Source organism: Bombus vosnesenskii, unplaced genomic scaffold (assembly GCF_011952255.1).
Source record: "Bombus vosnesenskii isolate JDL3184/JDL3185 unplaced genomic scaffold, Bvos_JDL3184-5_v1.1 scf7180000014824, whole genome shotgun sequence".
NCBI lineage: Eukaryota > Metazoa > Arthropoda > Insecta > Hymenoptera > Apidae > Bombus > Bombus vosnesenskii.
The window spans coordinates 102,426-112,819 of record NW_022883669.1 but is presented as its reverse complement, the minus strand read 5'-3'; the positions used below and the strand labels follow the sequence as shown (position 1 = coordinate 112,819).

General features: G+C 26.9%; 2 protein-coding genes across 3 annotated transcripts; one reads left to right on the top strand and one right to left on the bottom strand.

Annotated features, from left to right (window-relative positions):
- Window positions 1-1,074: 1,074 nt before the first annotated feature.
- Window positions 1,075-6,448, bottom strand: LOC117240627 (calcium uptake protein 1 homolog, mitochondrial). Of its 2 annotated transcripts, none has more exons than XM_033506645.1 (11): window positions 5,882-6,448; window positions 5,600-5,753; window positions 4,955-5,114; window positions 3,395-3,432; window positions 3,080-3,194; window positions 2,839-2,999; window positions 2,426-2,542; window positions 2,240-2,364; window positions 2,018-2,145; window positions 1,815-1,904; window positions 1,075-1,525 (listed from the first exon to the last, which is right to left on the bottom strand). In XM_033506645.1, exons 1-11 carry the CDS (start codon window positions 6,103-6,105, stop codon window positions 1,371-1,373), a joined length of 1,467 nt encoding a protein of 488 aa, XP_033362536.1. In that variant the 5' UTR covers window positions 6,106-6,448; the 3' UTR covers window positions 1,075-1,370. The 2 variants fall into 2 exon arrangements, with proteins under 2 accessions (XP_033362536.1, XP_033362534.1); XM_033506643.1 differs by lacking the exon at window positions 4,955-5,114 and adding an exon at window positions 3,803-3,962.
- Window positions 6,449-7,104: 656 nt separating this feature from the next.
- On the top strand, window positions 7,105-10,369 carry LOC117240628 (ubiquitin carboxyl-terminal hydrolase MINDY-3 homolog). The gene is made up of 5 exons (XM_033506646.1): window positions 7,105-7,441; window positions 7,629-8,058; window positions 8,330-8,598; window positions 8,943-9,240; window positions 9,313-10,369. Exons 1-5 carry the CDS (start codon window positions 7,336-7,338, stop codon window positions 9,617-9,619), a joined length of 1,410 nt encoding a protein of 469 aa, XP_033362537.1. The 5' UTR covers window positions 7,105-7,335; the 3' UTR covers window positions 9,620-10,369.
- The last annotated feature ends 25 nt before the right edge of the window (window positions 10,370-10,394 follow it).

Genomic DNA, 10,394 nt, shown 5'->3' with positions numbered 1-10,394 from the left:
ATACTTGATATTGCTTCAATTTTTATATATTACCTTAATATTTGTTTATTCCTTTAGAAAGGTAGAGATTTTGAGCATATCAAGATCATACATAAAAGTAATTATTTTACAAATCATAACAAATCAATACAAATTATAAGATGACTATACAATGAAATTTTTGCAACCTATATTTCACCTATCTTAAGTGCAAAGGCCTTTTTTAAATAGTGGAAAATTATAAGAAATTCGAGATTTAAGAACCATAAGGCAACTATTTGTTCTAAAACTTTTATTAATGTCATAAATTATTATAATAATAACAAAATTAGATATATATGTAATTAATTTGCAAACTTTATTTAGTTTTATGTAATTAAATAAATTTTTATTGTACTTAATTTTGAAATGAAAGTAATTCCTCATTATATATACAGTATGGAGCAAATAACTGGGATCGCTTCGATTACTGCGTAAGTAATGATTTTAGTGAAACATGTTTCAGGTAAAAGTTGAATGGTTTCAAGGAAGGCATAATTTGGCGTGATTAGTTTTTGTTTATAACAGGATGCATTGAGGATATATGCACATCAAGTTTGTTTTCTTTCTAGCTTGTAATTCTGTATAAAAAATATGAGCCAATTTATATAAAAAAACCATTAGTTTAGGAGATATTTTAACTTTAATTATTCGAAGTGGCATAACAATAGATGTAATTTAAATCTCCCTCTATCAACTCTATCCATAAAATGCAACTCATGTTCTATGAGATGGTATCAACGTAAGTATCTTTGCAGAAAGTACAGAGATCGGTAAATTATGTAATGATACTTATCGTTGGATATACGTATATTGTATCTATATGGATGAATATATCTCACTTAGTTAATTCGAGATGAGTCTAGGAAAACAGGAGATTTCTAAATTCCGTTTCTCCTATCACCAATGCTGCCAAAAGAAGAAAATAATCCAAACAACTTTCGTAGATTCAGACGAATCATAAATCAATGAGATGAAAATAGGGGTGGAAGGATGATCTAACTCGTTCGAGAATATAAACTGTGCTGTGAAAGGTGCAAGAAATAAAACTCTCAATACTGTAGCATTGTTTTTAATGACTGACCTAATGAGTTAATATATGCAATTAATTGAACAAAACATTTTAGTTTACCATAAAGTAATATATTTGTTTGACATATTAGATATATAAAAAAAGATATTATGGGAGATATTAAAAGAAGTATGTATGTAACAGTTTTTCTCATACATTATGTTTATTTCTTAGTGAATAAATAGCGATTAGTAATAATAAATTCTGAATGAGATAAATCAATAATTAATTCCATTTTAAACGTATATGATAAAAAAGCCAGAAACCTCTTAATTTTGCTTTAATTATCAAAATGCATATTATAACTGATTTTTAAACATTTTACCATTGATTCAATTAGCTTGACAAAACCAGTATCTTTTGACTTCTCTAATCCTCTTAGAACCCTATTTTTCATTACAGCAACAAATTCTTTGTTACTCAAATGGCCGTCCACTAGAAATAAAAAAAAAATATTATTACTTCAAAATTAATCAATCTTATAATGTACAGAATGTTTTGTACCTTATATTAAGGAGAATGTTAGTATCTACGTAGAAATATCATAACATACATTACTTCTTACTAAATAGAAACTTTTACATAATATGTCTAACAATATAAAGCTAAATTTGTTATATATTAAAATATAAAGACTTATATGATTCATAAAATTTTAATAACAGTATGTCATATAAATAATAAATATCAAACATTAAATTATTTAATATTATAATCAACTAACTGTTTTCATCAAAAATAATGTAAACCACTTGTATTACATGGTCACTCAGATCAACATGAGCCACTGTTTTTGCTACATGTTTTAGGGTAGCTGTAAAAGATATAAAGTTATAAGTTACAAAGTTAAAGAGATTTAATTTAAAAAATAGAACGAATAGAATTTAATTTATGACAAAAATATTATTTTTTAATATTATGAAAGACCTGGATCAATTGATGCTCCAGCAATATGATAAAATGTCAGTGCTGTATCCACATCATTGATATTATTTAAAAAATGAAAAAACTTCAGATATTCGTCTTTGTCTATTCCCTTTGGATTATCCTTAAAGCTGAAAAAATAAAATACATTATTGAAATATTTCACTTTTTATGTAGAAATTATATTTACATTAATTATAAATATATATATATGTGTGTGTATACCGCTTTTTTACAGTTTTCCTAATCTTCGCTTTTTTTGTGGCAGGATATCCAGCATATGCAAGCAATAATTCTGTGAAATCTTCTTCAGTTATTCGACCGTTTTCATCAGGATTTCTTCGCTCGAACTATAACAATTTATGCCTTTTCAAAATAAAATAATGTATAATGAAATATTGTAAAACTGACCTCTAAACTAAGTATTTCTGTTTGCAATTGCTGTTGAAACTCTAAAAATTTCTCAATAGTCAACTTCCCTTTCATGTTTTGACCGAAGAAATATGTAGTTAATGCTGAATTAACACCCTGAAAATTGTAAATATATTGGTTATATGATAGAAAATTATAATTGAAGTAAATATTATCGTCTCCGATTTCTTTTTTCACATAGGATCATCCTATTGCCAATTGTACTATGATTACTGGAACATCTTATATAAATAAGTTTGTATTACCGGATTCTGTAACTTTCCTTGTAAGTTTTTATATTACTTTGTTCGTTTTGTATAATTACTAAAATCATTTTCAAGGAAGACATGAAAATGATTACAGTAACTTACACTAATATTACAAATATTCAAGACAATAATAAACTCTAGTACCTTAAACATATTACCAGTGGTAACGTGATCGCGATGTCGATTTCCGATACTGGTTTGTTGTCGAATTAAAGTAGCGACTTTTCCAAATTCCTCAGAATCAACGTCACCATCGCCATTAAAATCAAACATTCTGAAGGCGATTTCGAAATGTCTCCTAGAAGCTACAGAAACATTTCTTGATATAAAATATTTGATTAATTGATGTTCAAGTAAAAATATAAAATTAATAGCGATAACTTACTGGATAATACGGTGAGCAAGAATATATAATCAGAGAAACTAATTAAACCAGCACTTCCAAGTTTGTAAAAGATGCTATCTTCATCTAAAGCCAGTTCTAACTTTGTGTGAATATTCTATAAAAATATATACATACTCGTGATTATAATATTAAATACATTTTATTTTATTATATATATGTTAAGTATCAATTATAAATATTGTACCACAATAAGCAATTATAAGTGTAGAAGTTATATCTTACTTGAAACATAGTAACAAACATTTACTTTTCTTTGACGAATTTTTTCGAGCAAGAAACTGAATTTGAGCTTACCTTAGGATCGTAACGTTTATATTTGTCCAACCCAAGTCCTGAAAATAAATATATCATTAAAACACATTAGATTGAAAAATGGGGTCTGTAGATAAAAGAAGTCATTTATTACAATACAAATTATATAGAAAGATATATTGTTGCATGCATTTAATATATAGATATGCCTATATATAATGGTTGCAAAAGACATTTGTACATTATAGTATTTATTGTAGCATTTACATATTAATTAATAAGGTCCAAGTATATTAAATTTTGCATCATTTAGTAGTATGTACTTTGGAATAATTTGCAGAAAGCATCATAACAGAGTAAACGGGAAGGCTATTTATTGAATAGAAATGGAATGGAGCGTTCTACGGACATTTATATATATACAATAATTCGATTTTGTTGAAAAATTACCGTCCGGTTGTTTGATACCAGGCGTTATTGATCTTAAAAAGTCATCAGGTGTCATGAAGATTTCATGGATGTCGTTGTTCACCACTTGCAGAGTAGCAAAATAACGAAATACTTTGTCAGGAGTAGAATAGTGTCTTATACGATTTTCGTACTCTATTATCTGTGTAAGAAATAATTTTTCATATATTTAACAGGAATATAATGTGATAATATTATGAAGATAATAACATTTAGTTTGAAATATAGTTTAATCAATAATAAATTTCGATGAGGTCGTGTAAAATTCAATTCAATATAACATTAGCAACATTTTACTAATCTTTAATTAAGAAGATCACAGATAATTCAAAAAGAGTTTGGATTATATTATTTAATTTTGAGGTACTCTATTTTAATTTATATTGTGTGTTCTACATAATAAAAATTATCGATGGTATTTATTATTTATCTCATAAATTTTCCAAATTAATTTTTTCAGAAATGAAGCATCCAATGAAAAAATTGTATTCTACATTTTCGATTTATTTTTACACGTAGAACCTCATTTTCATTATTCTCTGTCTACTTCGAAATTATCCACGTTTAAGTATACATACTTGACAAATTTTCAAACCAGATTTTCTTAAAAACAAAGAGTCATATGAAAAATTTTTATTCTATATTCTCAACTTATTTCTCCACGTAGAATCGCCCCTTGTCAATTCTATCATGATTACTGGAAACTCTGTATAATATCAACTCTTTGATACTAATAATGTGCCAACTTTAAATATGCTACGTTCGCAATCGTTTGTGATATACTTTTGGCAGCAATTCACTGTATTTCTGTTATTGACAAAAATCCGTACCGACTAGCTTCAAATTCGCTTTCTTAAAAACAATTTCCAGTTTTGGAAAATTAAAATTGTTAGCGTATTATGAAAATGTTAGTAAATAAAGAAATGGTTAATTAAATCTGATTTGACATTAGTAAGAGTACAAAAATTATAGTCCGTATTATTATAGTGTTAAATTCATTCAACATAAAAGACAGGCTTTAATAAGATAAAATGAAAATAAATATAGATAATAGAGATAAGTTACAACAAAAGTAATAAAAAGATGTAAAAAGAAATTATTGTGAAAGATAAACTACAAATAAAATTATAATACCATCTGGTTGTCTCATGCCAGGAGTAATTGATCTGATGAAGTCATCTGGAGTCATATAAACTTCGCTACCTTCTACACTCGATATTTTTACGGTCGCGAAGTAACGAAAAATTTTGTCAGGCGTCGAATACGTTCTCAAACGATTTTCGTACTCTATAATCTGCAAATATGCGTTATTTGGAAATGATAATACATAACAAATATTTATAACTAAATCATAATAGCTAAAATGATGTAAAAAAGCAAATATAGACCTTGAATATACGATAGCTTTGTCATGATTGAAATAATTAAATTTTCTATTAAATCTCAAAGTACTATAATCTTACTTAATTATATATATAATACATTTGATAGCACAGTCGTCCCCCGTATAACCCGTATCTCTATAATGAGGAATGTATCCCTTGCGTTATATCGAAATCCATTGTATTTATAACGTTCTACCACAATATATTTTATATTATACCATACTATACTATATGTATATAAAACTTTTTATATAATTAACAATTTTGAAAATTTTTAATATCCAAAAATTTTGAAATTTTAACTATGCATTAATTATCCATTTTTTAAACAATTTCGGTTCAATAATAAACTATTTAGTTGGACATAAATAATTATATAATTACTTTCCTTTACCTTTCGATCACGAAACCCAATTTTCTCCTTCTTCTTCTTTTTCTTTTTATCTTCTTGTATTTCATCCAATTGCTCATTTTTATCTTCGTCATTTGATTTTTCGTCGGTGACCATTTCAGCTGCATTAACCGTGGACAAATATTTTTGCCTTATCCTAAAATAGAATTTAATAAAAAATTTGTAAGGTATGTTATTTGCAATTTCTTTGAACCAATTTGCATTATCGAAGCCTACTCTTTGAAATTGTTGCTATAAAAGAAAATTTAAAAGATTTGCTCTTACCTCTTCCAGGCAATAAGGCTGGTAACAAAACAGGGGATGACGTATAAAAATCGATAGCTTTTCTTGATCTTCTCACTTTCGCGTGAAAAGTATGTAAAATTGTTTCGAACTGAACATTTTTCAGAATTATTAGTGTTACCAATTATTAAAAGGTTATACGTTTTGTTAATATAGTTACATGAAGCGCTTTGTCTTATAATAAATCTAACCTTATTAGTAAACATGTTTTATACTTATTGAATAAATTTTGAATAATCATATATAGAGAAATATATTGAAAAATTTTATGTTGACAGTACTATTTTCCTTTCAAATAGAGATTGTACTAACAGAGTTTAATCTTTATGCACATAACCTTTAGTGATACTTCTTTATATAGATGTTTTTTCAGTTTTAACCTTTATATTTACTTTATATTATTCTGTTCGCATTCTCTCACTCTAAGAATGCCAAAATAAATTGTAGAACACAAGATAATTTAATGCGGAAGCTAACCTACTTATATCTGTTTAGATATATCAAACCTTCATACAACTGTACTATTTAAACTGTTCGCTGCAAAGCTGAAAGATTCGAAATTTGTAATTCACATTACGTACACAATGGCGCTGGAAACATATTTATGAAATGAACTTTAAAATGATCTTATATACATACATTTTTTAAATATTTCTTATGGTGATGACAAATCTCGTAAAAAAAAGCGAACTTAAAAATGGTCTTATAAATAAGTTTGAGTTTAAGTTTGTTTGTTCGTTTATTATTCTTTCAGTATAAGACATATTATTTAATTTGAGAAAAATAGTTTGTTCAACTTTTATTTTTCTTTCAATATGTTAGTATTACACCGAATCCTGAGAATCTCGAGAATTTTTTTATACAACAATAAATAATGCAAGATTCCATCTAGCTGTACCATTCGGTATATAGAATAATACATGAAATTTCGAAATAATTAAAATACCTGCCTATATTAAACAAAGAAACTAAAAATACATTTTTTAAATTTTCAGATGTAAAATATAATATATATTCATTTCGTGTTCTTCAGCAAAAGGTTTATGTTTTATAATTTTCTGCTAGCATATAGTTGATTAATTGAAATGCTCAATATATATGTTATATATAAATACATATTCATGAGATATTAACAGTTGAGGCAAGAAAATTTATCATGAAAATAAGATTTTACTAATAAATATGAAAAGTAGGTTTCACATGTCTCGTGTATTTATTAACTATGCAATGTCTAAAATGGCGAAGTACTGGATGATTGTTTCTTTCATGATATAGGTTATATGATACAATTGTAATCGTTGGAAATTGTAACAAACTAATTCGATTTGGCAGAGATATAAAAGAATATTATGATTACGTCCAAATAATTTGTGTTTGTGTAACGTCGCTTAATGTTCTAATAATTAAAAAAAATAAAATAAATAACAACGTGGATAATGGCTGAAAATGTTGTTCACTGCGATGACGAATTTGTACATTCCATCAAAACATTACTCTGGGGCAATACTGTTAAAAAAGATGTTTTTAAACGATGGGCTCAAGGTAATTTTATGTTCCTAAATGTTTCTTTTTTAAATAAAGGGTTTAATAATAGAGATTGGGTTATTTACATTAAATTAATCATAATTATTATCACCAAAAGTAAAATAATAAATAAGTTTAATCAACGTCCTTAATTGATTGTATATAATCTATTACTTAGTATAATACACACTTCCCATTGCTTCAGGATTTTACTTCAGCCCTGATGAGCCAACAGCATTGATACAAACAGAAGGTGGTCCTTGTGCAGTAATAGCTCCTGTCCAAGCTTTTATTTTAAAAGAATTACTCTCTGAGACTGATGTTTCAACATGGAAAAATATCAATTTGGATACATGTTACCAGCTCCTTGTACGAGCTTCTATAGAAATTTTAAAGCAAGCAGCTGGGGAGAAAGTTCCAAAGTTTTGTATTGTATTTATGGATTGTAAATTTTCGAATGAAGATAATGGAAGAAAAGCTAAATGGGTGGAAAAAATACCAGAAATTGAAAATCGTGAAGAAGAAATAAGCGTGGCAAATAATGAAAATCGAGAAACAAATAAAAAGATATTACTGATGGATATGAATGAAGAATGCAGAGCCATAGATTCTGACCTCTTCCATTCTCAATTGAGGTAAGGAAATTTGTTATGAATTATGATAATGATCTATCTGGTTTTAAGAATAACTTTAAGAATAAATTAAAATATACTTACATACATATTGGCTTACAAGAACAGCACAATTGAATAAAGTACAGTTTTCAGGAAATCATTTTCACGAATGTGCTATGATATGTTATTATTGAATTTAAAGTAATTCAATTAAAAACATTTTAAAACTCATTTTTATTATATTTAGATTAAAAATCCGGTTTTTATTATAAAAACGAATATTTTATTTTAGGTTATTTACAACAAATACTTCTGAACATGTAGAAGAATTTTTTTTAGAAAGGTTAGAGATGTTAAAAGATAGATATGGTATCTTATTGCTTCTTTATAGTGTAATTGTTACAAAAGGTGTCACTGAAATTCGTTCAGAAATGTCGGATCCCTTAGAATCAATGATTGATTCAACATATGGTTATGGGAATCAAAGTCTTATAAATTTGATGCTCACAGGAAGAGCAGTTAGCCATGTATGGGATCATGATCAAGATGTTGGAGGACTGAGTAAGCTATTCTTATATTCTATGCCATTGTAATATATTTTTGTAAATAATTTGTAAATAATTAATATTATCTAACAAGGAGCATTACTTAACTAATACACGTTAATTGTGATAAAATACTTTTGTTGCTGTTATTGACTGCAAAATGTTGTCAAAGTTGATTATATAGCAAATAAATTAATACTTATTTGCTAGCAAATAGTGTGATATGTGTAAATTTTGTTTGTGAACTCTCCTTTCCCTTCAATCAAGGACAGAAGCATGAAGTATCTTACTCCTCTAATGTGTTTTTTAACATTATAAACTGTCTATATTATTAATATTGAAATAATTTACAAATTTCAGAGTTGCGTGGGATAGATAAACAAAATCCTATAGGATTCCTTGCACTTCTTGAATATTTGTGTTACTGTGAAGTTGGAACTTTCTTAAAATCTCCATCATATCCTATTTGGGTATTGGGTTCAGAAACTCATTTGACTGTGCTATTTTCTACTGAAAAAAGGCTTGTGAGCCCTGAAACACCTGCAGACCAAGCGAAAAGAATTTTTAGAAAATTCGATCCTGAAGGAAATGATTTTATCCCTGCCAATTTATTACAAGATGTTCTCGCTGAACTTGGACTAGTTACAGACACAGATTAGTAAGTACAAAATATATATTTTACATTATACATATATCAAATTGTGTTATAACATATATATTTTTATTACAGTGTCAACGTAATGCAGAAAAAATTGGATACTGAAAATTTGGGAATTATTCTACGTACTAACTTTATGGACGAGTTCTTTCCTGAAGAACCACGAACTTGTCCAGATACATTTCCACTGTACCATCACAATAGTCTCCAACACAGCAATCCAGAAAATAAAGTAAAATATCATAAAGGTCAAGCCGTGTTACTGGAGTGCACTATCAAGGGTATTATGGAAAGCAATCCTATGTTAACAGTACTTCAAACAAAATGGCCCAGAATCGAAGTTCAATGGGATATTGGGCAAAATCCGAGCCTTAACTAATAAATTCTGCTCACATTCTGACGAGTTATTTTTAACTATATCATTGGAGTTGTTGTACAAGGAAATAAGTAACAAAATTATAAAATAGTTTGAGGAGTACTTAAATTTGCAAAGGAAGTTTTTGTGCTTGAGAACTCTAAACAAAAATCATTAGAGAAGGAATTAGATTTAAATAAAGAAAAATTGTTTAACATACTTTATGTTAAATAGAACTTTATTTATAAATTATAATAATTCAATAATTTTACTAATTATTTAGATTAGAAAACATTCTTTTACAAATGAAACGAGATTTAAATATGTAGTATTGTTTTAGAAATAACTATTCAACGTACTATTAAAAACTTCAAGAACATATATGTTGAAGTTTAAAATTATTTGATGTTGATGTTAAAAAAATTAAAACGAATTTATTAATAAACAAAAGGAAAAGGATATGTGAATGCTAGTAATAAACAATAACAATTGCAAGTGAAATGTAACGGAGAAAATAATAATAATAATGTAGTAAGAAAAAGTGTGAATATTCAGATAAACAAAGTAATAAAAAGTAGTGTAAAGAAAAAAATCAATTTAAAAAAATAATGCGGAAATAAAATTGTAGACAATGTACAAATCTATGTAAATCGTATCCATGGCTAAATGTATACATAGGTAGATCAAAGTTATAATCTAGTCATTATATCGACATTCTAATAATATTTTTACTATTTCCTTCTTTTTTACATTTAATAAAGGGAACACGTTATATTGTGTTGCCGATTTCGCTCAAAAT

Excerpts from the sequence above, each read along its gene's own strand:
- LOC117240627 (XM_033506645.1), bottom strand. The coding sequence starts at position 6,105 with ATGTTTACTAATAAGGTTAGATTTATTATAAGACAAAGCGCTTCATGT. Across the intron at positions 1,905-2,017 it reads TGGAGCATCAATTGATCCAG|CTACCCTAAAACATGTAGCA; the intron begins GTCTTTCATAAT and ends TATCTTTTACAG. Across the intron at positions 1,526-1,814 it reads CATTATTTTTGATGAAAACA|TGGACGGCCATTTGAGTAAC; the intron begins GTTAGTTGATTA and ends TTTTATTTCTAG.
- LOC117240628 (XM_033506646.1), top strand. The coding sequence starts at position 7,336 with ATGGCTGAAAATGTTGTTCACTGCGATGACGAATTTGTACATTCCATC. Across the intron at positions 8,059-8,329 it reads CTCTTCCATTCTCAATTGAG|GTTATTTACAACAAATACTT; the intron begins GTAAGGAAATTT and ends ATTTTATTTTAG. Across the intron at positions 9,241-9,312 it reads CTAGTTACAGACACAGATTA|TGTCAACGTAATGCAGAAAA; the intron begins GTAAGTACAAAA and ends TTTTTATTACAG.